Genomic DNA, 26,925 nt, shown 5'->3' on the forward strand with positions numbered 1-26,925 from the left:
GGGGGGCGGCCGGACGGCGCTGAGCGATGACTCTCCCTCTTCTCCCTTCTCTTCTCCTCTCCTTCTCTCTTCTTCTTTCCCTCTCAAGGGGGGCTGGCAGCTGAAAAACATCCAAATGGCAAAAAAAACCCTCCTAGAGTTGGGCACCCATCCCCCCTTATATAAGGGTCATGATGATCCCCTTAAAGTGGGTCCAATATGGGGCCCCATTGAACACGGCGCCCCCCGTTTTAAGACAAATAAAACACGTACAACTAGGAAAAGAAACATAGGTCAAAACAAAATACAAAAGGGTCGTGCCTGAGTAGGGTATGGCCAAAACACGAGGAACACACGGGTAGGCCGAAGTATGTGAACACGTGGACAAAACTCACGAACATAACAAGCACGTGTTGGGGTAAAATCAAAACACCCGAATACCCGGGCATGCATACTGGTTGTCTTTCCCTGGTGTATTTGAACCCAGGTGTCTTCACCTTCACCTTGGCGTGCCGATCAGGCTGTCGATGAAGAGGGTGATGGCTCCGACGACGTCTCTGATGGAGTGGGACTGCTCGCCCCATCACAAACAATTCAGGACAATAATATAATGTGTCAGAAAAAATTATATTTTTCAGATTTTAATGTCAGAAAAATCATTGAAAGTACTTAAAAACTGTAAAATTCAAAATATGAGTCCAAAAAAAAATTTGATCATTTGGAGCTTGATAACATGTATACATAATTGATTTAATGCAAAAAAAATGCAGATATGGTGAAACTAACATACTAAAAATATGTTTTATCAATCACTGATCGGAAAAACATGCATCCATGCATCCATGCATACGTGCATACTTGCATACGTGCATACATACATACCTTGGTCCATCGCGTCCTTGAGAGACGAAACCGAATGATCAAGAGGGGATGAACATGCTACACATGACATGAGTATAAACCAAATGATCATGAGGGGAGGGAAGGTATTACATGGCCATGCATGCTGACGTGGCACTCTAGTATTTGTTTAAATGGCTTCTTCTTCTGTTGGACGTTGGCGGTTGAATTCAGAGCAGGAAAACGCCGGCCATGGCGCGGTCGATGCTGAGCCCGACGCAGAGGTACGCGGCTGGGGCGCTTCTCGCTCTCTCTCTGCGCGAGGCGCAGATCCATCAGGCGTGCCCGTTGGGATCCGAGCTTGAAGGAGACGATCCGGCCGCCGAGAGGCAGAGCACGAGCAGCAGCGGCAGCGCCGGGGGAAGCGGCGATGGCGATGCCGAGTCTTGGACCCACGAGAGTCGAGGGCTTCTTCGCCCTGTGTTCAGGTATTCACTGCAGCCTTGAGAAATCTGGCTGGTATTGGTGAAAATTCTGGTTTTGACAAATCTGGCCGATGTGCTGATGTTGGGGAACGATCGGGTTGATTTTAGTGTAAAAATATGGCTGATTTTTTGGGTATTAATTAGAAATATGGTTGGTATTTCTGAAAATTCTGGTTTTTAGATGACAAATTTGGCCGATGTGCTGATGTTGGGGAACGATCGGGTTGATTTTTTGTGAAAAAAATGGCTGATTTTTTGGATATTAATGTGAAATCGGGTTGGCATTTATGAAAAATCTGGGTGATATTATGATATTCATGAAAAATCTGGCTGATACACAGATATTGACGGGAAGTCTGATCGGTATTTATGAAAGACTTGAGTGATATTCTGATATTCATGAAAAATCTGGCTGATATGCGTTCATTGATGGGAGATCTGATCGGCATTTATGAAAAAAGTGAGTGATATTAAGATATTCATGAAAACTGTGGTTGATATTCATATCATCATGAAGCATCTTGTTGATAGTCAGATTTTCGTGGCGGATTTTCAGAGATTCATGAAAAAATTGGTTGGTATTTATGGACAATCTGGCTGATGTTCATATCTTCATGAAAATTCTGGCTGGTATTTACGAGAATTCTGGCCGATGTTCAGATATTTAGAGTAATCTGGTTGATTTCTAGAATTTGACTGATAAATTTTCCCTTCGACCTTATGGGCTGTTTCTGCTTATTAGATTTTTGGAGATCGATTCTAAGGCTTGGCTTGGTTTGGAGGAGACGGCGGCAACTTTTCCTGCGAAACATCACATTGGAGCCGTGCGTTCTTCTCATCTTCTTGCACTTCGTTCTTGAACCACTGTAAACCCTTGCATTTTTTCTCCATGCGTTTAAAATTTTTTATGATTATTCTGCTTAAATAACATAGTTTCGTCTTGTTAAATCTTGGACATCAGTTTACGGTAGATACTGGTTGAATTTGATATTTTCTATGAAAGACTTCAATTTTGACCTTTATCTTTAACAATCTTGTCATCAAACATCACAATCTAACCAACGTGGAATTTTTATTTACTGGAAAGGTGTTGATATATTTGGTTTATTTTGAATTTTTGGATCTATTTATTTTATTTTCTTGTATTTTAACCTATTTCATGGATTTCAGTTCCTGAGTTTGATATTTGAAGAAAACGAGGAACATGATGCCGAGAGATCAGAGCAGAAGCTTGCCCTTGCAAAAGCAGTGATCGCGATGGAAAAGTGTGTGGAAGATAGCTCAACTTCAGTTGAAGAAACTTGCAACAAGCGCGAAGAAAATAAACAAGAACACCAAGAGGACATGAACTGTCAGATGTTGCAGTTAAACCCTGAAAACATTTCTCAAGAAAATAAAGCACGGCAGGAAAAGATAATAAATCAAGGCATTAAAGAAAGTAATCAAGAGAAAGTTGTCATACTGTATGAGCTTCTCTCGGCTTGTGTAGCTGATCCCCCTCTGGAAAATGATGAACAACCGAGACTGAGGAAAGGCTATGATGCTCGACACCGTGTGGCTCTTAGATTGCTTGCCACCTGGCTCGATATCAGATGGGGAAAAGTGGTCGGTCTCTTCTCACACTTGTCATGGAATAAATTTTTGAATAATTTATTTTTTTCGGCATCATTTGATTTTATCTCTTCATACTTTTGGTAAAATCCACAAGAAGGCTCTGATATTATTCTTTCTGACATAACCTTGGGTACAAAAAGTTTCCATCAAAACAAAGACACCAAAAGATGAAAAAACTGGAAATTGTAGATTTTTTATGATCATTATGGGCCACCTCTGTGATATTTCTCTGCCTATTTTTCACTTAACCGTTAAGTACTCCTTGAAATCGACCTACGGAGGAAACACATGAGTATCAGATGAGATATTTTTGGTTCATTGAAAAAAATATTTGAACTTGTTTACTTCAATGGCTGTGATCAGAGGATAACATGTGTGATCTAACGTATAAAAAGGAATAAAACTAGCTGAATTTTTCTTTTTGTATATGTTAGAAATTGCCCTTGTTAAGCAGCGCCTTCAGCCCCTCCTGGATCTCCCTGTGTCTCCTTCTCGTGTAGCTAGGGTTTCCAAAAAACAGAAACACACACTCGTTCGATTCCTCACGTAGCTGGTTTAAATACCAGCTAGCACAATTATCCTTAGGTCACTTATTCTCTCACATGAGAGAATAAGTGACTTGTCCACGAGGGTCCACTTATAGCGCGTGGCCCACCTACAAATAAAAAAAGGAAGAAAAGAGGATAAAAGAAAAAATAGAAATATAACAGAAAAGAGATTAAAATGGCTGGCTAACAGTATAAACCTCTCCGAAATACTATGACTGTTCTAAATTTAGACCTAGGGTGAAAGATCAAGTCCCTTGGTGCTATGGATTTTTTAGACTTCGAGTATTATCTGAGTAATCTTCTCCAAATCCACCTGAAAATATGAAGGTCCAAGTAGGAAGTTATGTTTTTTTAGAGCTCAGCATTGTAGATCTCTTCCCACCATTTAATATTGATAATAGAGAAATGAATTCCCTGTCTTTCAAAAAGTTAAAAATTAAAGTTTCTTCTACCAGATTCATCTTGTCTACAATCCACTGGAAAGAAATCAAACATGTAGCAGCCAATTATTTTTTTCGTAGAGATTGGCATTGGGCAAAACATTATCTTTATCAGTTTTTTATTGATATTTGAAAATAGATATGAGTTGCCTGTATTTCAAAACAATGCTCCATAGGACTGTTATAGCATAATATCTAAGGGGAAAAATTAAAGTCTCTTGGCACAATGGATAGTTGGCTTAGTCTTCTACAGGAGTCATGTTGTCGACAATCTGCTGGAAAGATACCAAATTCATTGATGCAATTCTTTTTTTCTTAGAGATTGGCATTAGACCAAAGATCACCTCCCCCTCCCTGCCAAATTAGTATTGATATCCGTGTACTTTAAATTGATGCTTAATAGGAAGCAATGGAGCGCATGGTTGCTTGTTCAGCAATGGCGGCTGCAAAGGAACAGGCCAAAATAGAAAAAGAGGAGTCCAGTGAAAGCGCTTGGTCCAAGTGGAAAAGGGGTAGCATAATTGGAGCTGCTGCAGTCACAGGAGGGACCCTGTTGGCTATCACTGGAGGTATTTGTTATACAGCAGGGTTTGAATGCCCATTTAGTCTTTAGTATGTTGTTTTATGTAAATTTGTAATTACCAATCCATCAATTTAATTTTTTTGTCCCTGAATGAGGTCATCATTGTAACCTAGACATCTGTATTGTCGTTGCCATCGTTAAAAGCATGTGGTATGATGATGACGAGATTTGAGCAAAAACTATATGCCGGTGACGAGTGGACAAAAATGTGTGTGACAGAGAGAACTTGTGCCATTAGAGAGAGACATAGAGAGTGGAGATCAATGACAACGATGGTTGCCTGCTAGGATCACTGTGAGGATTTTTTCATCACCTTCCTAGTCGGGGACAATTAACAGTGATGGCTTGTCATCATCATCTTGGGCACTGATTCCTACAGCTACTTAAGGGATATGAAATGGAATGAAATGCAAAGGATTGTAGAACCAAAGTATCCATACTTCCTCTCCACTCTCTCCACACCCTCAATTTTTAACAGTCTTGAACTTAACGCAGAGAAAATTGAAAACGCTGCTCTCAAACTCTGTTTCTGATGCATTGACAGGCCTGGCAGCTCCTGCAATTGCAGCTGGATTCGGGGCCCTTGCACCCACATTAGGAACACTAATGCCTGTAATTGGAGCTAGTGGCTTTGCCGCCATAGCTAGTGCTACAGGGTCAGTTGCTGGTTCGGTGGCCGTTGCAGCCTCCTTTGGAGGTAATATAAATGCACTTGCTTTTTCCTTTTGGAGAATTTTGGAGAAAGAATTGTAAACAATAGTTTGGTCAACCTCATATGCAGTGTTTTGTATTTGGCTTCTATCCTGTGTGATGGTAGTACATCCAGTCAAAACTGTTAGGTCTTATGCATTTTTTTATCGAATTACTCCCTTAATGAAACAATATATTATTCTAGAGAAAGATGTTTGAAATGTTTAGTATCGTCTGGAACTCCAGATTTCCCTTTGACTGATAAACCAAAATGAGTTATGGAGCTTTTGGCTTTTTGCGTTTTCTTGCTCTCTGGAAATTGTCTTTTATGTCCTCTCTCTCTTTCTCTTTTAGTATTTTTAAGAAAAAACATCAACTTAAACCCACATCTCAGATGCATTCTACTAGCTATTATCTATACTTCTTTTTTTTTTTTTTGAAGAAAATACTTAACTTCTTTTTGGCATGAGACCAAGTCGATTTTTTTTCTAAGTATCATCTCTCACTGGATGTACTTTCATCTTGTCCGTTCTTGTTGAATTCTCATGTTTTATACCCAAGAGATACAATACTTTCAATTTCCATCCTTGGTTTATGTTTTCATATTTTATGTTTGTCCTCACTTGAATTGTAAGACTTCGGTTTTTGTTGGCTAAATTTGTTGCGGGTTCTTACCCAAGGTGAGAGAAAACAACTTCACGATAGGAAATATGATGTTCCGCATCAAATTACTGCAGTTTAAACAAGAAGTACATTGGAATGGAACTTAAATTCTTACAAGCCCCGTTAAGACTTAGTGGCACTGTACTCGTAAGTATTTTCCCATCCATCCAAAACAGTAAAAAATGTGTTAACTTCTAACCTTTTTTAACTATTAAAGTTACCAAAGCGCCAGATATTTGAATCAGATCACTGTTCCACACTCTGCCAAGTACTTCAAGTCACAGCCGTATATTTAACATGTATAGCCATATGAAAGAATGCTATGATTACTGCCTAACTTTTGCTTACCCACCATTTTTTGTTTTATTTCCTTCTTTGAGTTCTTTTGAAAGTTATTGTTCTCTTATGTAGATTATTCCTTACGCTTTTAATGGGCATTTTTTCGTCAGCTGCGGGGGCAGGACTCTCTGGAAGTAAGATGGCTAGAAGAACTGGCAGTGTCGAAGAATTTGAATTCATTCCCATAGGACAAAATACAAATCAAGGGGTCGGCTTTTTTATCCAGAACTCAATCCTCTCTGCTGAAAAGTTTATCTTCATATGACTGATTTCAACAATGTTTTATAAATATTCAGTGCCTTGCGGTCTCTATCTCCATTTCTGGATTTGTTTTTGAGAAAGAAGACTTTCTTAGACCTTGGAAGACAACACTGGAAAATTCAGAAAAGTATGTGAAGGCTTCATCTCTTAATCAATTTTTTTCCTTGCAAGTATGTACATGCCTCTATATTTTCCATCTTGCGGCGGAATGAATATTTTATTTCTGAATGCTGAAAATATGGGGTATAGGGATATTAAAGGTCCAGGCTTTGTGGAAGTTTTCTTTGGTTGTTTTTTCTTTTGTTAATGTTGTCTGATTTCAAGAAATATCTTGGTGAAAAAATATTTATAATTATGCTAATTCGTAATCTGGGTGACAGTTATCCTTCTGAACTGACTTGATGCTTTATCATAGTTATGCAGTGCAGTGGGAGTCCCAGAAATTGATTGTCTTGAGTACTGCTATTCAGGACTGGCTCACATCAAGTAAGAGATTTTTGGAGTCATACTATTGACCAATCAAGGTTTTTGGCTGTAAGATAATTGCCTTCTTCAGGTCTTGCTATGAGTTTAATGAAGCAAGGGGCTATGATGACCGTGCTCAACTCTCTTGTCACTGCATTTGCCTGGCCAGCTACTCTCCTATCAGCAACAAATTTCATTGACAGCACATGGGCAATTTCTATTGATAGGTTTTAAAGTATTTTACTATGAATCATGCTTTCATGGACTCATCCCACGTCTTGAAATAATTTAATATTTTTTCAGATCAGATAAATCTGGAAAACTGATGGCTGAAGTATTATTAAAGGGACTGCAGGGAAACAGGTCTCTTAAAATTTTCCCCTTTTCTGCTGCAAACGGCTGTGAATTTCCCCGTATGGATTATATTATTGAGCTCTGTGTTCCTCAGGCCTGTAACACTTGTCGGTTTTTCGTTGGGAGCTCGGGTGATTTTCAAATGCTTGCAGCATTTGTCAGAATTTGGGGACAATGGTTTTGAATATCTTTTAACTCATTGAAATGCTAAGATTTCTAATGGGTGATTTTGATTATCTGGTTTTTTACTTTTGTCAGAGGGACTTGTAGAGAGGGTTGTCCTCCTTGGAGCGCCAATATCTGTTCAAAGTGAGCCATGGGAATCTGCAAGAAGAGTACGCCACATTTTTGCATTTATTATTTTTTTAGCGTTTATTCTTAATGCCGCATAATATGATCCATGTTAATTGGAAAAAAAACTCTAACAGTCTACTCTTTCTACTATATATCATAAAATTCCTTTTCTACGTTTTCACATGATTCCATGGGCAAGATGATTGTCAATCATCACTGCTGAATGACAAAGGAGACAAAACCGAATGACAAAGGAAAAAAGGACTTCGACTCTTTTCATTCACGTCAGACCTTGTTGAAATACTGACCAATATTTTATCGTCGTCAGGCTCAGGGATAGACACAATTGCCAGGATATAACTGAGAAAGTGACTGTATCATATTTGATAAAATACTAACGCCTCTAGGATGACACCCCTCCCAAGCTGGAGGGTAGATGATTCTCATGACCACCTTGGAGAAAAACCGGTGAATACTACGTCCTCGTAATGCCTTTGATGAGAATGTGATAGGCCAGTCCCTTCTCCAGCCCAGCTCTCCTCATTAGAAAGAAGGATGGTGGATGGAGAATCTGCATCGATTATAGAGCTCTGAATAAAATCACTGTCCCTACCAGATTCCCTATTCCAATAGTAGAAGAACTCCTAGAAGAATTACATGGAACAACCGTATTCACCAAACTGGATTTAAAATCAGGATACTACAAATACGAATGTTTGAAGACGACATTGGCAAAACAGCTTTTAAAACTCATCAGGGGCACTACGAATTCTTGGTGATGCCTTTGGTCTTTCAACAGCACCCGCCACTTTCCAAGGACTGATGAGCTCCATTTTTTTACCATATCTGAGGAAATTCGTGCTAGTGTTTTTGATGATATTCTTATATACAGTCATTCCGTAGAAGACCATGAATATGACCTCGGATTGGTTTTTGAGTTGTTGCAAAAAAACCAGCTATATGTGAATTCTAAGAAATGTGTTTTCCATCAAGATCGAATTGAGTTTTGGGGCACTGGGTATCAGCTGCAGGAGTATCTACAGATGCAGGAAAAGTAGAGGCTGTTCAAAACTGGCCGACACCTATCAACCTCAAGCAGTTAAGGGGATTCTTAGGTTTGACCAATTATTACCGAAGATTTGTGAAACACTATTCAAGCATAGCTATACATCTAATAAATCTACTCAAGAAGAACTCGTTCAAGTGGTCACCCGAAGCTGAACAGGCATTTATTGACTTAAAGAAGGCTCTTGCCAATACTCCTATACTCGAACTTCCTGATTTTTCCAAACCGTTCACAGTGGAAACTGATGCTTCAGGTTTTGGGGTGGGTGCGGTGTTAACACAGGATGCACACCCGGTAGCTTATTTCAGCAAGGCCCTGTCCGTCAGAGCTCAATCTAAATCAATGTATGAGAGAGAGTTAATGGCAGTGGTGTGGGCTGTCAACAAATGGAAACACTACCTACTCTTCAGTAAATTTTTTATTCTAACCTATCAGGCATCCCTCAGATTTTTAAATGATCAACAAGGAATACCGCAACATTGTCACAAATGGGTCTCTAAACTCTTGGGTTACAACTTCGAAATCAAGTACAAATCTGGCAAAAGTAACACAGTCGCAGATGCATTGTCACGTTCTATGGAGAACATGAATATTCAGAGCATTTCTCTCACACATTGGCTGGATAGAAATTTGTTGGAAGAAGAAACTAACAAGGACAAGATACTCTCTAATATCAAGAAGTCTATACTGGAAAATGATTGCAAGAATCCTAGCTTCACAATACATCAGAATCTGTTGTTCTTTAAAGGGAAATTAGTACTACCCAGCGCATCCTCCATTATTGACAAGGTCATGCACGAACTACATGATGCAAAGGTAGGGGGACACGGGGGTTTCTTGAAAACCTATCGGCGAATATCTCAGCAATTCTACTGGAGAGGAATGAAAAAGAAAATCAAATCTTACGTTTCGGCTTGTCATGTATGCCAAACCCACAAGTCAACAACCTTGAGTCCAGCAGGATTATTGAACCCTCTACCAATTCCTGATAAGATATGGGAAGACATATCAATGGATTTTATTGAAGGCCTACCAACTTCCCAAGGCTACAATTCTATTTTGGTGGTTGTGGATAGATCGAGTAAATATGGACATTTTATACCAATCAAGCATCCATTTACCGCTTATGATATAACCCTGGTATTCACAAAAGAGATTGTCAGATTACATGGGATACCTAGATCTATTGTGTCAGACCGTGGGAGTGTTTTCACCTGTGGATTCTGGAAGGAACTACACCAACTCCAAGGTACTACTCTACGTTTATGTTCATCTTACCATCCTGAAACTGATGGACAAACGGAAGTTACCAACAGGACTCTCGAAGGTTACCTGAGGTGCTTTTCTTCAGAACACCCCAAACTATGGGTGAAATGGCTACCATGGGCAGAGTATAGTTACAATACATCCCACCACTCTGCTATTAAAATGACACCCTTTAAGGCGGTGTACGGAAGGGACCCCCCACAACTCATGAGATATGGTAGCCCAGCTACACCGCTAGACTCCCGGGATGAATTACTACAAGAAAGAGATCGTACCCTGACAGTACTCAAAAATCACTTGGCATCAGCTCAACAACAAATGAAGAAACAAGGTGACAAGCACAGGCGAGATGTTAGTTTTGAAGAAGGGGATTTGGTGTATTTAAGAATTCGACCATACCGAATGAAATCCCTTGCCAAGAAGCCATGTGAAAAGTTATCTCCAAGATTTTATGGTCCTTTTAGGATTCTTCAGAAGCTGGGTACTGTAGCTTATAGATTGGAACTTCCCCAGAATTGTCGCATGCATCCAGTGTTCCATGTTTCTAAGCTTAAAAAGGCTATTGGGAATAATGTTGCTTCAATTGTTATCCCACCTAACTTGTCTGATTCTCTGGAATGGCAGGTCTACCCAGATTGCGTCCTCTCTTATCGTTTTAACAGAGATGGCATGCAAGTTTTGGTGAAATGGAAAAATCTACCATACTATGAAGCTACCTGGGAAGATGCAATCACCATCCAGAGGCAATTCCCGAGCTTTCCAATTGGGGACCAATTGGTCTTCAGGGGGGAAAGTAATGATAGGCGTCTTCTAAAGACCTATCAATCAAAGAAGAGAAAGGCTCCAGTCCAAGGTATAGCACGTGCGGAGTAACACACACGTGGGGAGAATTTGAAAATAAGGCGGGAAAGTCAGTTAGGAGGAGGAAGCAGCTGATAATAATAAAAGGGAGCAGCTGATGAAGGAGGACGGGATCTGAATTCTTGAAGCTATAGTGGAGATTCTCCAGAGCTCGGCGCTTCCGATTCGGCAGACGTCGTCGTGTTCCCTAGAAGAGGTCGAGATCTGTCGGCCATCTCATCTACAACTCATCACTTCTTTCCCTACGCTTCTCGATCTGGTATTCTCTTTTGTTAAAGGGTACTATCCATTTCTTGAATACATGGATTCTTGAGTGAACGGATCTATTGTGAGATTGTTCATATTGATCTTGGTATTGTCGACCGCTAGAGTCTTAACAGAATGTGTGCTACCTGATGCACTGATTGAACATACTCCACCAGGAGAATTTCAACATGTTTTATTCTATTATGTTTCACTGGGTTCTTTGCAAAATTGATAGCTGATTTGCTATTGCAAATAAGTACACAATCGCTGTTGTAATTGTGTGCAATATCTTGAGCTACATTCAAGTCTAAAAGAATTCCTCTGATCCGTAGGAACTCACAAATTCTCTTCGCTACAGATCTAAACTCAGCCTCATCATTAGACCTTGCCACAACTTTCTTTTAACTTTTCCAGGTAATCAAACTTCCACCCAGAAACATGCAGTATCCCATAGTGAGATAAATCGAGTGCAGATCCTCCACAGTCTGGTTCAGAATAAGTCTCCTTACCTAGCTTCCTATTTGGGTGATAGAGCAAGCCATGTCCTGCTGTTCCCTTATATAAGATAGGAATTTATATGCCACTTGCAACTAAGGTTCTCTAGGGGAATGCATGAATTGATTACGCAGTTAGATAGTGAATGCAGTATCTGGCCTGTAGTGATTGAAATCAACCTTTGATGACTGGAGCATACTCTTCGCATTGTCCCTACTTTTGAGTTGTGGAAGGACTAGTCCAGATCTGTTAAAGTGGCCCAATAACATTTGGTTAAATGCTGATGCCTCTTGGCTGAAAATGATGATTCAACATAAGAAAATGACTTTTCAAATTTCATCGATGACCAAACTGATGGAACCTTGAGTTCTCAGACCCACATTGCTGAGGGCCAAACTTCAAAACAAATCCGCCAAATCAACAGATCCAGTCGAAAGGAGTTTGGCTCAAAACATTTATGGAATTTTGGAGAGGATAGACCCCAATCATGATGACAAGATAAATCATTTATGAACTTGCAGACAGGTAGATAGTGAATAGCTCCTGCCCACCCTGGCAGTCATCTCTGAAATACTTCGTCAAACTCTTGGCCCCTTTCTGGATCCGATAATATTCTACTATGAGATCATACATTTGAATACAGTTGGGCAGAACTGTCAGTGAGAGACCAAATCATGATCATGTAAATCCATAGAATTACATAAAGAACCTTAAAGATGACAATAATCTGGAACCCAGCATCCATCTTCATGGGATCAATTCTTGCCTCGTGAGATAAATGCATAAACTCCTTGGAATCATCTGCCATAATGAGATAGTCTGATACAGATATGAGAGGGAGGGGGGAGGGAGAGAGAGAGAGCAGAGGGAAGAAGGAAATAGGAAGTGGGCTAAAGTCCAATGATATGCGACGCTTCTTTTCCAAGAACTACCAAAGAAGGAAAAGAAGACTTTACCATTGAGAATAACCATGAAGGTATAATTAAAGCCCAGGCATGAGGGAAGAGGGCATCGAATATGTTTCTTCAAGAATCAGTTGCAGACTGTAACTGGAGGCTGGAGAGCAGGAGCGGGCCTGCGACCCAGAGGGGGGACAGCTTGACCATCAAGATCCCCAAACTATTTGCTCTCTCTTCCTCTCTATACGCGACAAATTGTTCCCTCTTTCTCCATCCACCATACCTGGATATTTGATATTTTTCAAATCTTTCTCTATGGAGAAACATTGATTTCCAAGATCAACATCATCCAAGTTCATGTTAGATAAGCTCAACACAATCAATTAGCTGCAGATTGACCTGCATTCTGTACACAATCTTGTTATTACGGAGTTTAATTCTGTTTCTTGATAATCTTCTGAAGATGGTGGCAGGAAGATTTGTGAACGTCTATTCCACTAGCGACTGGATTCTTGGTGTTACATTCCGCGCCAGGTACACAAATTTCAAATAGATATTCGGAGTGGAGTGTTAAATCTTTATCTCACCTATATTGCACCATTGTATGCCATGTCGAACTCTTTCTCAAATTTCAATTCTAGATTTCCTTCCATCTTTCTCTTCCATTTTTATTTTTATTTTAGCACGAAAACAGAGTGATAATATCTACCTTATGTCTACAGTCTTCTCACCCAGGGGCTCGCCGGAATTCAACCTGTTGACATTCCCGGAGTGGAGAATGTGGGTGATTCTGACTTTTGATTTCTATTCTGGAAAGAGAATGCGAAATCCACGTTAATGCTTAGTTCGTTCTGTTTTTGATCTTGAATTCCAGGTTGATGTTACTGATTTAGTTGATGGTCATTCTTCCTATCTCTCGGCCACCCAGAAGATTCTTGAGCAACTGGAGCTGGACGCATGCTTTCCAGTTTTCTCTTCTTCAGGATTCTAGGAATGGGGCTGTTTATATCTGTTTATTTTTACTTACTGTGTATCCTAACTGTTAACTTTTACAGGTTATTTCTCTACTTATTGATATTTTGGATCTGGGCCCTGCAAGTAGTCTGAACAACCGATGACTGATCGAATCTTGATCATGCTGAAATCCAATCTGATTTTCAATCGGCAATCTTTGCCAAGTAGACTAATGGAACCATTTATCTATTTGTGCAGGGCCTATGCTGATTTTCTCTGTATAGTTCCAATTTTACTGGATATCCACAAAAGGATAAGAAAAGAAGTATCGATGGGCTTAATTGGCCGATCTGATCAACTAGATCAAACTAATTGACAGAGCCAACCAATATGTGTAGATCAGTGAAACTTGCGACATATTATACATTTTTAATTAATGGGCTAATGGTGTTTGTGAAGGATGATGAAAGCAAAATATTTCAACTACAATAAATTGATCCTCTCGGTGAATACCATTTACTTCTGATCCTCTGATTCAGTATGTATAGCTTAATTTTTTTAACTCAAAATGTTGACCTTGAGGCCTTATTTTCTTTTCTTGCAGACCTTGTAGATCTGGGGCCTTAAGATTAAAACTTATGTTTACAAACATAAAAAAATCATAACACAAAAAACTATAGTGCATGATCATCAGGGATGGGTACGCTGGAACGGCTCAGGACAGCTTTCATCCTGTCCCACATCCCATTTTTTTGGGTCGTCGGAAACTGTCCAAAACCGCCCCATCCAGGAATCGTCCTGTTGGGAATTTGGGCACACCCCTGCCGTCTTGAATCAGTATAACGTACGACCGTCTAGGACAGAAATACTGGACAGCTTTCATCCCGTCCCACGTCCCATTTTTTGGGTCATTTGAAATTGTCCCATCAAAACTCCCCTGTTTATGGGAAACCGCCCCCCTGGCATCCCGAATTAGCATGACATCGGGAATGGAAAACAATAGTGGTTCAGATTCATAGAAGTTATAAAATTCGAGAAGAAAATCATAAAACAAAATTTTAATACATCCATCCCGCATTCCCTCCAACTAGGGAACGGCAGCCGTCATCCGTCACGTCACACTTCACGATGACGGCAGCGTGACGGATGACGTGAAGGTGATGCAATGGTGCCGGAGGGCCTCGGACGAGTGACGTGACGGGATGGCCGTCACGGATGACGGCTGTGATGGAGATTTAAAAATGACCAAAAAAGCTTAAAAATTGTCAGATTTAAGCTTTTTGACGGCTGAGATTTCGCCACGTGGTGTCGCTAACTCGATTTCTTGGCATTTTGTGGAAAAGTCCTTGCATTAATTCATGCACACAAAAGGATGCCGTCCAAAGATAATTGGAGATATGCCCCTCCAATTCTCTCTCCTCCACATGGTTGTTTTTCCGTCAGTCGTGACGGTGACGCCGTCCGGTGACGGGGACCTGATGGGGACGCCGCAAAACATGATGGTGACACAAACGTGAGGGATTTTTCCGAAATCCTCGGACGTGTGACGGGATGGTGATATGACGAAACTTTCGTCTCGTCACTGTCCGTCACGGATTGTCATCCGTCCCGTCACGTCCAGGGCGTCACGTCCCGGACGTGCCGTTCCCTACCTCCAACGCCTGCTAACAGGATGGTTTTCTCGTCCTGCAACGAAAAGAATTGTCCCATCCCTCTGGCGGACGAGTTTCCATCTCTTCCAATGTCCAAGCCTCTGGCATTATACAAAGCACTATACAAAGAACAAATATTTAATAGTATCGTCACGTCCGTACACTATTCAAAGAACAAATACTTAATTATTATCGTCATCGTCATCGTTCTAGAGGATGACGAGTTTGGATGACGACGACGTGATCGTTTTCCTATAAATATACCGGCTTCTTCTTCTTCCTCTTCTCCGGATGGCATTTCGAGGTGGTTAATGGGCAGAAGATCCGGCGATGACGATGGAGACGACAGAGGCGGTGCCCGCTTCGTCATCTGAAGGTGGGAGCGATCCTGAGGCGCTCGGAGGGTCGCCAATTTCAACGAGGGGGATGGGAGATCCGGCTTCGGCGAGTACAAGGAAGGGGAAGTCGTGCAAGGGCTACTTGTATTACTCTTCCCGGCTCAAGTCGCAGTCTGGGAAGCCTGTCTGTGTTGGAGTCTCCAGGACGCTGCAGCAAGGTTTTTCTCCCGCGATCTCCTTCTCCTGTTCTAGGGTTCTTGTTATTTTTCTCTTTTGATCGTCTCCTGTGGGTAAATTTGATTCGGTGGGTTGGAAATTGCTGCGGTGGAAATTAATCATAATTTGTGCGGTTCGTTTTGGTTTTCCCCTTGTTGGGTTTTTTCCTAAATCCAGAATATGCTCATTTGATCCATTATTCGTCCACTTACTGTCGCGTTAAGAACAGCTTGTGGGATTTTATGGAGAAAGGCTCAATTTTAGGGCGGATGAAAAAGAACAAAATTGGGTTTGTTTATCGGGGTTTAATTGCCTCGAAAATTGCTTTGCTGGAAGGGATTCTGTTTCCAATTCGATGAAGGACAAGTCGACTGTTTAAAGACATCATGACGGAAGAATTGTTATAAATGTTATATCTCGTTCGTTTTTTCGTTTTCCTTTAGTTGTAGGCGCCTCTATGAGCAGTTTTATTCCTGAAAGGCCCTTTTCGTCTGAGCCGTGAGTCTAGCGCTTGATAGTTTGCAATTGCTTGCTTGAACTTTAAAAATCTTGTACCTGACATGGTTTTCAACCTCTAGTGTCGTAAAAATTTTGAAATTAAGATTTTTTTTTCTGAAACTAGGGAAAAGTGATCGGCCAACGTTATCCTTGCAATGATATCTCATGCGCTCCTGAAGAGATTTTTGGTGAATTCGGTGTTTAGCTATCTAAATTTTACTAAGATGTAGAAAATAACCCAAGTCGATGGCTAAAAATCTATCCTGACCACAGATTTGAAGTTAGCCACAGATTTTTCGTGAATTTTCATTGACGGAGTTGTCGATAATTTTTTTTCTCAGTGCATGAGTATCGTTTCACGATCCTATTATGGAACCCTTTATCCAACGGTTACGAATTAGGAATTGATTTTTCTATTTGGGTTTGCTTCAAAGACCGAAGTCCCTAAGTCTCACATAATAACACACTTATTGTGAGTTCTTCCCAAAATTATACGTATCCAGTTTTAGTTGTAGTGTTTGTAAATTAGTTTCAAAAATTACTTTGAAGGATGGACTTTTCTTAATAGCCCACAAACGTATTTTAACTTCTTAACCAAATAAGTTTTTTCTTGTTAATTTCTTTTGGCTCCGGGCTGAATTGCAGAAAGTTGAGGATTTAAGTTTTATATAAATAATAGTTTGCTTGTATTTTCATATATTCTCGCAACCTTTTGAAGGTGTTGTAAATCTGCCTTCGTGTGATTCACTGTGATTCCCGTAGCAATGAAAAGAGAATCATGCCCACTTTGATGGTGAATTCTTACGAAACAATATTTATTTTTGTCAGTCGGCAGGGTTGGATTGCATGAGACATCAATACTCATTTCTTGGTTTTTTGAATGATGATTCAAAGATACTCGTGGTAGTTTAAGAACGTGACTTTTACTTTTCCTACAGTTCCCGGTTATATTGTGGGAGAATCTGAGCTGGAAGCCTCCAAGGAGGGTCGTAATCTTTCAGACTTCAAGTATTCATGTGTTGGCTATTCAGTCTTCATGGATAGTAATAATGGCGAGTCAGATAAAGGGGAGCACAAGGCAGAGCTCCCTTTCTGTGTTGGCATTGAGGTCAATATATTTATTGAACTACTTGTGATACATGAACATTTTGGTTTCCATTTATTTTTCCATTCCTAATCCAAAACGTAATTCTTTGATTTATCTCTAGAACTCCTGCATATGTTTCTTCAACTTATTCCGCTCCATATCTTTTGATAGATTTGTATCCTGAAAATTTGTCAAATACCTAGGCTAAGAGAGTAGTCATATGATGGCGGGTTAGATATGGTAGACACAGCAGGAAGCCTGGTATGTGATTTTTCTTTTTAAGAAAGCTGTCGGGTATGTGATGGCCGAGAGGTTTGCGTTATTTTAAAATTGTTACAGTTATTTCTAACAATTTGATGAGTAGATTTCATATGATTAGATTATATTAACTTCTTAATAACTCCGACAGACTTAAAATAACTCTCTATTTGAGTATTCATGTGAAAGCTTCCCTCTTTACTGAATGTGGCTTGGCTAAAAGATTGTTTGTTGTCTTTGGCTTCTTTACTCTTTTATTTGGTCAAACCACAGTACCGTGTAGTCCAAATTTCATCAATCAATCAGTATGTTAGATTTTTCTTACAAATTAGCTCGAATTCTCGATTGCATTGATTAAGATGTGGGCTTCACTGAGAGGTTTAGGACATAACACATGCCTATGGTTCTCTTAAAGGGTATAAAGAGTATACTCTTTAAAGATCTTACTTTCTGTTCCTTATCTTATCATCTTAGACTTGTGAGGCCTTTAACACCGATATAAGTGATAAGTTCTATTCACGAAAATATCAAAGAAAGAAGAAGGGGCCGGGTCAACGGTACGTTGACCAGGCGATATGACTTAAACTTCTTTGTTCACCACCCTATAAATAAAGGGGTCGACAGTCAGGTACATATCTGGACTTTTCTTGTAACACACGCCGGGTTCCACATCGGCAAGGCCAGAGCGGGGAAGACTCGCCGCCAACCGCTTGGAGTGGGAGGAGCTCGTCCACATCAGAAGAGACGCCCGAGCATCGAGAAGGAGCTCCGCCTGGAGTGGGAGGAGACGTCTCGATCTCATACGTTACCGTATCGTGTATATCTTGCAATTACATTCTCGGAACACAAGTACTCTTGGGATATATCGTGATTGAAATTTCGAGCTCAGACAGGCTTGCAGTTGAACCTATCAACTGGTATCAGAGCTAAAGATCTCCGGATTCAAGATTCAAGATTCAAGATTAGAAGCCAACAGAATCAAGATTCAAGATCCGCCGTCAATACCGAAATACAAGATCCAGGTTGTATCAAGATTTGGAATTCAAGATTCAGGAAAATTTGCAAGCAAGACTCGAAGCCAGATTTGAAGTGATCGGGAATTTCAAATATCCAAGAATCCAAGGGATCCTTGACCACCGTATTCAAGTAATTCAAGATCCAGACGCCACTTCGAGGCGACTACTCAAGAGGTCGGTATCGACCACCCGTCCTACACATTCCATTTATATCATAATGGAAGAAATGACCAACAAAGGAAAGGCAAAATGTGAAGATGTCCCTGTGCCAGCTGAAATCTTAGCTGGAATTTTGCAACAGTTGAAATTGATGAACTCAAAATTGGAGGCACCACCATCTACAGCATCAAGAAGAGTTCCAACGGATCAGCCAAGGCATGGCAGAGTGCAAACAATACAAGATCCTCCAACAGATCAGAAGCCTATATTTCGCAAGGGAGATCTGCCTTACTTCAATGGCACCAATGCACAAGCGTGGCTAAATTGCGTAGAAAGGTTTTTCAAGATTCATTAACTTACAGATGACGAGAAGCTACAGTTAGTCTCAATGCATATGGAAGGGATCGCCCAAGGGTGGTTCATTTATACCGCAGAGAATTTTGGCTCTGAAAATTGGCTGGGATTTCGCCACTATTTTGAAAAGAGGTATAACTTCTCAATAAGATCCTTGTGTACACAGCTAATGAATCTTCGACAAAAGGGCACCGTCTCTGAATATCGGTCAGAATTTAAAGATTTGGTTGCATTTTTAGCACATGTGCCACATGATATCCAGGAGATGGCTTACCTAAATGGGTTGAAACCCGAAGTCAGGGTTGAGTTAAACAAGAACAGACCATTCGGCATTCAGGATATTATGGATTACTCGCTGGAAGCTGAGAGTAATCTTGCTATTCTAGATGAGCAAGAGCGCCAAACTCGAGCCGTTAACACTCTTCCCAGAATTCCTTACAACAACAACAATCAGAGGCCAATTGGGGTAACCAGAAGAGAAGGACGTCCTCAATCCCCACAAAACTGAGGAGCTCAAAATCCAATTAGAAATGAATCATTTCAAAGGGACAACAAGAAGAAGATTACCAGGTTGACTACTGAAGAGTTCCTACAGAGGAAAGAAAGAGGACTATGCTACACCTGTAATGAAAAGTATACTCCAGGCCATCGTTGCAACAAAAAGCTAAGTATATACATGCTTCAGGAAGACGTAGAAGAAGAAGAAGAAGACCAGCCAATTATGGAAGAGGATCTCATGCAGTTAGACGATGGTCCCTTAACAGGAGGAGAATTTATGTCAATGCAGAGTTCGAAGGTGGACACTGGATTCAGTCCTGCCCCTTTCAGATTGTAGGGAAATCTATACAACCATAAGGTGAGTTTGCTTATAGACGGGGGAGCAACCTACAACTTTATCAAGCCAAAGGTGATTCAAACACTTAATATTCAAATCCGACCTTATCATAAATTCAGCATTTCCATGGGAGATGGCTTTCGCAGAAAGGCAGGCGGAATTTGTCTCAACATTCCTATCACTTTTCAAGGACTGACTTTCACACAAAATTTCATTCCATTCCCATTGGGCAGTTGTGACATGATCCTTGGAATCCCCTGGTTGAAGAGTCTGGGGTGGTTCCACTGCAACTATCATCACTTGATGTTGAATTTTTGCTACGGAGGCCAAATACACACCATTATATCATATCCTGAGCTAAATTCTCTCAGTTACTCTAAATTCGAAGTGGAACAGGCCCAACAAGAATGGGAGGAATCCATTCGTCATATCAACAAAATCAAGGATCAACATACGATCCACTCCCAAGAGGTACACTCTCTATCCATTGATTATTACTTGCATGGGTTAGAGCAGGCATTCCCACATGTCTTTGAATCACCAAAAGCTCTTCCACCCACCAGAAAATGCGACCACCAGATACACTTAATTCCGGGGGCAAAACCTGTAAATAAGAGGCCATACCGTTATTCCTTCACCCACAAGAATATATTGGAAGAATTGATACAAGAGCTGCTGGAGAAAAAGGTTATACAGCACTCCCATAGTTGTTTTGCATGCCCAGCCTTATTAGTCAAGAAAAAAGATGGAGGTTATCGCCTATGCATAGATTATAGATCACTTAACCAGATAACGGTCTCAAATCAATTTCCCATACTAGTGGTAGACGAGTTATTGGAAGAACTACATGGAGCAATAATTTTTTCAAAAATTGACTTAAAGTCGGGATATTATCAAATACGGATGCATGCAGAAGATATTTATAAGACTGCCTTTAAGACTCATCATGGGCATTTCGAGTTTATAGTGATACCCTTTGGCCTATCGAATGCTCCAGCAACCTTTCAAGCCCTCATGAATTCGATTTTCTCCAAGCATCTTCGTAAGTTTATTTTGGTGTTCTTTGATGACATACGGATATACAGTAAAGATCCGCAGCAGCATGAACAACATCTTAAGGTCGTCTTTGAATTATTAGCCAGCAACCATTTCCATATCAATACCAGCAAATGCAAATTTGGCTGCAACCAGGTTGAGTTTTTGGGCCATGTTATTTCTGAGGAAGGAGTCTCAACGGACCCTTCGAAGATTGAAGCCATCAAATGTTGGAAGAGACCTACCACCATCAAAGAGTTAAGGGGATTTTTGGGATTAACCGGGTACTACAGGAGGTTTGTCTCCCAGTATGCATCCTTAGCCCAACCCTTAACGACTCTCTTGAAGAAGAACTCCTTCGTATGGAGTGAGGCAGGGGAAGAAGCAATTATTAAACTCAAGAGGGCACTATCTGAAGCTCCAGTTTTAAGACTACCAAACTTCTCATTACCATTCTGCATTGAGACTGACGCTTCTGATCTTGCGGTGGGGGCAGTATTGCTACAGGAAAATTATCCAATTGCCTATTTCAGTTAGGCGTTTCCATGCACCACCAGATTTAAATCGGCATATGAACGAGAGCTGATGACTGTGGTTTGGGCGGTTCAGAAATGGAAGCATTATCTGATGTTGAACAAATTTACCATCTACACAGATCAACTCAGCCTTCGATTCCTGTCTGATCAAAGAGAGGTGCCCATTCAATATCATCGATGGGTATCCAAGTTACTGGGGTATGACTTTGAAATACATTACAAGTCAGGGAAGAAGAATGTGGTGGCTGATGCCCTGTCGAGGTCTCTACAAGTAAATCAAGTAGAGTGCAACTCAATATCAGTGATTCACTGGTTAGACAAGTTACGACTCATACAAGAAGTCGAAAATGATAAAAAATTGGGAAGTATAGTCAAAAAACTTGAGCTGGGTACTAACCAGGATCCAAAATACACCATGAACCAAGGGATCTTACTTTACAAGGGCAAAATTGTCTTACCAGAAAATTCTTCGTTGATACCAACCAATTTGCATGAGTTCCATGATTCAAAAATTGGGGGGGCACGGGGGGTTCTTAAGAACACTGAAGAGAATCTCACAACAAGTATCTTGGGCAGGAATGAGGAATTCCATCAAGACATATGTCAACCAGTGTCAGGTTTGCCAACAACATAAATCTTCTACACTTACCCCTGCTGGGTTGCTCCAACCCTTACCAGTTCCTAGTCAAATATGGGAAGATATCACCATGGATTTTATTGAAGGGTTACCAAAGTCAGAAGGATTTGATTCAATAATGGTGGTAGTTGATCGCTTGAGCAAATACAGCCACTATATTGCTGGCAAGCATCCGTTTTCAGCTGACACTATAGCAGAGTTATTTGTTAAGAAGATAATCCGACTACATGGTACCCCAAATTCCATTATTTCGGATAGAGGCAGTTTGTTCACCAGCCACTTTTGGAAGGAATTGCATCGTCTCCAAGGGACTTGTCTTAAATTTAGCTCTTCGTACCACCCAGAGACGGATGGCCAATCAGAAGTCACTAACAGGGGACTGGAATGCTACCTAAGATGTTTTGCCTCAGAAAATCCAAAGAAATGGAAAAGCTGGTTGCATTGGGCGGAGTTTAATTACAATACCTCATTTCATACTTCAATTCAAACTACACCCTTAAAAGCAGTATATGGCAGAGACCCACCCTCATTAATCCGTTATGGGTCCACCCCATCACCTTTTGATTCTATAGATCAACTTCTAACAGAGAGGGATCAAATACTTACTAGTCTCAAACAGCATCTAGCACGAGCCCAGTCAAGAATGAAGTCCCAAGCTGACAAGCATAGGCGAGATATAGAATTCAACGAAGGAGACATGGTCTATTTGAAATTAAGACCTTATCGAATGAAGACATTGGCAAAGAGGAAGTATGAAAAGCTCAGTCCAAAATTTTTTGGCCCCTATAAGATAGTAGAGAGGATAGGGCCTGTAGCTTATAAATTGGAACTTCCACCCACAGCCTCTGTACACCCAGTCTTTCATGCATCATTGTTAAAAAGGGCTTGGGGCGCTCCACCTCAAGATACTCATCAACTTCCTGAATGTCTGACGAGTGAATATGAATGGCAGGTATCCCAGAATGTCAGGACTACACCGTATGGACCCGAGCTATTGGTCAAATGGACTAACCTACCCATCACTGAAGCTTCATGGGAACAAGTCAACCGTTTCAGCAAAACATTCCCAGAGTTCCAGCTTGAGGACAAGCTGAAGGGTATTGATAAGTTCTATTCACAAAAATATCAAAGAAAGAAGAAGAAGGGGCCGGGTCAACGGTACGTTGACCAGGCGATATGACTTAAGCTTCTTTGTTCACCACCCTATAAATAAAGGGGTCGACAGTCAGGTACATATCTGAACTTTTCTTGTAACACACTGCCGGGTTCCACATCGGCAAGGCCAGAGCGGGGAAGACTCGCCGTCGACCGCTTGGAGTGGGAGGAGCTTGTCCACATCGGAAGAGACGCTCGAGCATCGAGAAGGAGCTCCGCCTGGAGTGGGAGGAGACGTCTCGATCTCATACGTTACCACATCGTGTATATCTTGCAATTACATTCTCGGAACACAAGTACTCTGGCATATATCGTGATTGAAATTTCGAGCTCAGATAGGTTTGCAGTTGAACCTATCAATAAGTCTGCATGTCTTTTATACAAACCTTGATTTAGGTCGATCAAAGGGGTCAGAGATCTACCCAGGGACTGACCGGGGTGAGGGAGACACCGATGAGAGATAAAGTAGGGATCAGTTTCTGGACAAGCCAGTAGACCCGGTGAGGCAATTGCATGAGGTAGGGGATTGCTGGCCAGTTGAGGTGCAGGTGCTGAGACTGAGAGACCCCAGTCGGGGTTGAGCCAACCATACCTCTTCATTCTTGAATGCTCACAGCAAGGGAGGACTTCCCTATTTAAAGTAAAACATTTTATCAATGGAATAACCAAAATACCCCTGATTGGTCATAGTGCTAAAGATACCATGGGGGTTTAGGACCATATCATTCTTCATCTCATCTATCTTCCATGTTTAATGTGAACTCTGTCTTTCAACTATCAGTAAAAACAATTTTCTTTCACTCACATTCTTTGTAGACATACATGGTGTATCAGCATGTAAATCGATTTATTAAGTTTTGCATCGAACTTGTATTTTAGTTTCTTTCTTAAGCCGCATTTCATAAATCTTATTTTGTTTCTTTTATATTTTCATTAGCTTCTGGTGGACCGTCGGGTTTCAGCTCCAGACCACACTCCTGTCCATGCCAGCAATAGAGATGGTAAGTATTGCCTCATGCATCATGGTCAAAGGTCAATAACATACGATTTTTATTATGTGCTTTAGGAAATTGTCAATTTTCTAGAAAATTGAGAATTTCCTAAATAGATGTAGACTTCCATTTTCATCTAATTCATTGATGCCTTATATACATCTTACTCTCCTAAGGTGCTGGGCTTCCGCTATTCAAGAAAATTCATTGATGCCTTACATTTTGAAAATAGATTTCCGGTTTCATCTAATTCCCTGTAGAGGTAGTCTACGTTCTACCAACATTTAATAATGATGGTTCATTATTCAATCCCCATCGTATTTGTGGGTGTAGTCATCATTTTCCCCTTTAAATAGATGTAGCTCTCCCTTCGGAAGCGCATACAAGGAGTTATTCGGAGCTGCATTTGTCTGTCTTCGCTGCGCTATGTCCATATGGCTTTTTATCCCTTCCCTGCATGACATCCATTTCGTCTGGCCCTCTGTCCTCTAGCCGGCGTCCGTAATGGCATCCCCTCCTTCCGACAATTATTATGCCATCCTCTCCCTTTCTTAGTGTCCTCTCCCAGATAGTAACTATCAGGTTTTTATCAGCTCAATCTTCAAAGTAATCTGTGAGTTCTGCACTCCAACCATCAACCCCGACCTGCTTTCTCAGATTAGGATTTTCCGTTGAGAATGTGGCAGCTACTCCCGTTGAGTAGCTGGTTTGAATACCTGTCTTACATAACGGTTGCCTACTAACGACATGAAGATAAAGACAATAAGAAAATTTCCGTGGGCTACTTATAACATGGCCTGCGCTAACAATAATAAATAAAGGAAATAAAGGGCAGATTAACAAAGCGTTTCTAGAACTTTCTGTTGACTCTCAAAACTTGGAGGCAGAGACCTTAGATTAGCTTTCTATTGGGAAGGAAAGATATAGAATGATGGAAGAAAAGATAAAAGGTTTACCTTGGTACCTGAACATCTTCTGGGGATGCTTCGTCCTCCTTAGGGAAAATGACGTAAACCCCTGACACGGGTGGGGGTTTGTACCACTTCGACTTATAGTGTTCTCTGTCAGTTGTCCGCAGGTAGAAAGATCTTCGTAGTTTTCTTGTCGGCGGGTAGAAAGATGATGACGATTGTCTCAATCGTTGCCTCTTATCACTCTCTCTGTTAAGATCACTCAGATGATGAGAGATGCTGATGGAATTGTCACTCTCGTTTTTCTGAGACCAGGATGACAGAGACGAGGATGATAGTCACCCAAGCTGTGGATGATGAAGAGAGATGATGATGATGCTGGGTTTTCGCCATCATCCACAATCACCGCTGTCGGTAATTGTGTATTTCTGGCTGCTTTATTTGAATGAGCTGATGATTTGTAATGGTCGATGTATCTGTCAATTTTCCTCAGAGGAGGACCGAAAGGAGCCAGAAAACATTCTAAGTTTGATTCATTTCGAACTTCATTTACTGGCTATTGATTAGTTTTTTGCTATCGTCTACTGTACAAGGGCACATAAATAAGAATTAGGCTTGATTAACAGTCATAAAATCAGAGAAAAGCCCTTTAAGTGTCTTTGTTTCATGTGGCGAATTTTCCACTCATGCTTTAAGAATTAATGGTGGCTAGGATTCTTCGTTCGTCCCAGAGGCTTAACCCAACCTTTGCATATCTTGTTTTCTATGGTATCTTCAGCTTTATTGATCCTCGTCGGTCTTTGTGTTCATTTCTTTTGATGATGCGGCCTTTTCTACGCCCTGATACTTTTAGTTTGCTTGTTCCAAGATTGTCTCCATTCATCCAAAAAGTTCTGCTTCTTTATTTGTTAATCATTCAAAAACCTTTTTTTTGTTAATCCAAAACAAACTTTGATGGATTTATTTTTTCTTGACGGCTCATTGCAGATTCCATTCATCAACAGCAACCTCAAAAGTCGCCCCATTCCATCGGAGAGGAATTCTTGAGCAGGCAAGCTGATTTTCTACAGTCCCTATTTGTTTCTTACTTTTTATACTTAATTGTTTGAGTTTCGTTATAATGATGAAACTGCTTTGGCATGAGTTTCTGCAGATTTAGCAGGAATGCTGGGCTAGTAGCTTCTGGGGTTTCTAGGAACCTTCAGAGAGCCGCCCACTATGTCAAGGACAACCTTGATGACATCCTCTACCCTGATCGGAGGAGGCCCAAATAGGAACTCATTTCTATTATCTTCGTCATATCAGAATGAATAATAAGAACTCTCCATCGTTCTTTTCACTCACTGGGTAATACATGCAAATGTCCTATAAAAATAAGTTTTTCTCCAGATTGCATGGAGAACAATGGTGGTCGGTGAGAGTCCACTTATATGATACTGTTTGGAGGTAGAAACCCTTGCGACTGTTTCTTGAGAAGTTGAAAGAGACTTCTCAAGAGCAATTACATGTGACTTTTTTAGGAATGATAGTGATCTTTTAGGGATCTTAAAAATAGCACCAGATGATGACCTCTTTGTCTGCCATTCCTATTTTATGGTGACTGGTGTCAGCGCCAACTTTCTCACCATGTTGACAAGAAGGTACAAAATAAAACCTTGAGAAACTGAATTCGACAAGTGCCTGCTTTAGACACAGCTTATTCCATGTATTAACATGCCCATCTGAGTCAATATGAATTTGTGAAATCTGCATTTGGAGCCTTTAAAACCCACTTGCTCCCAATTTTTGGGATCTTGCTCTTGAGCTCCCACTTTTTGGATAAAATTAGGTGCCTAAGAGTAGGGAGAACTAGATTAAATTATTTGACTCTAATTTGAGTTTCAATGATTCTATTTCTAGTGATC

General features: G+C 40.7%; 2 protein-coding genes and 1 pseudogene across 2 annotated transcripts; 2 read left to right on the top strand and 1 right to left on the bottom strand.

Annotated features, from left to right (window-relative positions):
* The first annotated feature begins 1,039 nt into the window (after window positions 1-1,039).
* On the top strand, window positions 1,040-13,474 carry LOC144715121 (transmembrane and coiled-coil domain-containing protein STS1-like). Its single transcript, XM_078590016.1, has 15 exons — window positions 1,040-1,307; window positions 2,047-2,128; window positions 2,475-2,909; window positions 4,310-4,475; window positions 5,034-5,186; window positions 6,292-6,389; window positions 6,478-6,569; window positions 6,858-6,928; window positions 6,999-7,134; window positions 7,211-7,270; window positions 7,356-7,438; window positions 7,520-7,596; window positions 12,852-12,922; window positions 13,111-13,168; window positions 13,263-13,474. Exons 1-15 carry the CDS (start codon window positions 1,072-1,074, stop codon window positions 13,377-13,379), a joined length of 1,935 nt encoding a protein of 644 aa, XP_078446142.1. The 5' UTR covers window positions 1,040-1,071; the 3' UTR covers window positions 13,380-13,474.
* A 95-nt stretch (window positions 13,475-13,569) lies between these two features.
* Window positions 13,570-13,657, bottom strand: LOC144715372 (U6 spliceosomal RNA; annotated as a pseudogene).
* A 1,612-nt stretch (window positions 13,658-15,269) lies between these two features.
* On the top strand, window positions 15,270-26,409 carry LOC144714888 (altered inheritance of mitochondria protein). Its single transcript, XM_078589694.1, has 5 exons — window positions 15,270-15,550; window positions 16,985-17,154; window positions 24,056-24,119; window positions 26,009-26,072; window positions 26,175-26,409. The coding sequence occupies exons 1-5, from the start codon at window positions 15,325-15,327 to the stop codon at window positions 26,293-26,295; spliced, it is 645 nt and encodes a 214-aa protein (XP_078445820.1). The 5' UTR covers window positions 15,270-15,324; the 3' UTR covers window positions 26,296-26,409.
* Window positions 26,410-26,925: the final 516 nt, after the last annotated feature.

The sequence above is a fragment of the Wolffia australiana genome, chromosome 18 (assembly GCF_029677425.1).
Source record: "Wolffia australiana isolate 7733 chromosome 18, ASM2967742v1".
Taxonomy (NCBI): domain Eukaryota; kingdom Viridiplantae; phylum Streptophyta; class Magnoliopsida; order Alismatales; family Araceae; genus Wolffia; species Wolffia australiana.

Excerpts from the sequence above, each read along its gene's own strand:
- LOC144715121 (XM_078590016.1), top strand. The coding sequence starts at position 1,072 with ATGGCGCGGTCGATGCTGAGCCCGACGCAGAGGTACGCGGCTGGGGCG. Across the intron at positions 1,308-2,046 it reads CTTCTTCGCCCTGTGTTCAG|ATTTTTGGAGATCGATTCTA; the intron begins GTATTCACTGCA and ends TCTGCTTATTAG. Across the intron at positions 4,476-5,033 it reads CCTGTTGGCTATCACTGGAG|GCCTGGCAGCTCCTGCAATT; the intron begins GTATTTGTTATA and ends ATGCATTGACAG.
- LOC144714888 (XM_078589694.1), top strand. The coding sequence starts at position 15,325 with ATGACGATGGAGACGACAGAGGCGGTGCCCGCTTCGTCATCTGAAGGT. Across the intron at positions 17,155-24,055 it reads CTTTCTGTGTTGGCATTGAG|CTTCTGGTGGACCGTCGGGT; the intron begins GTCAATATATTT and ends TATTTTCATTAG. Across the intron at positions 26,073-26,174 it reads GGAGAGGAATTCTTGAGCAG|ATTTAGCAGGAATGCTGGGC; the intron begins GCAAGCTGATTT and ends GAGTTTCTGCAG.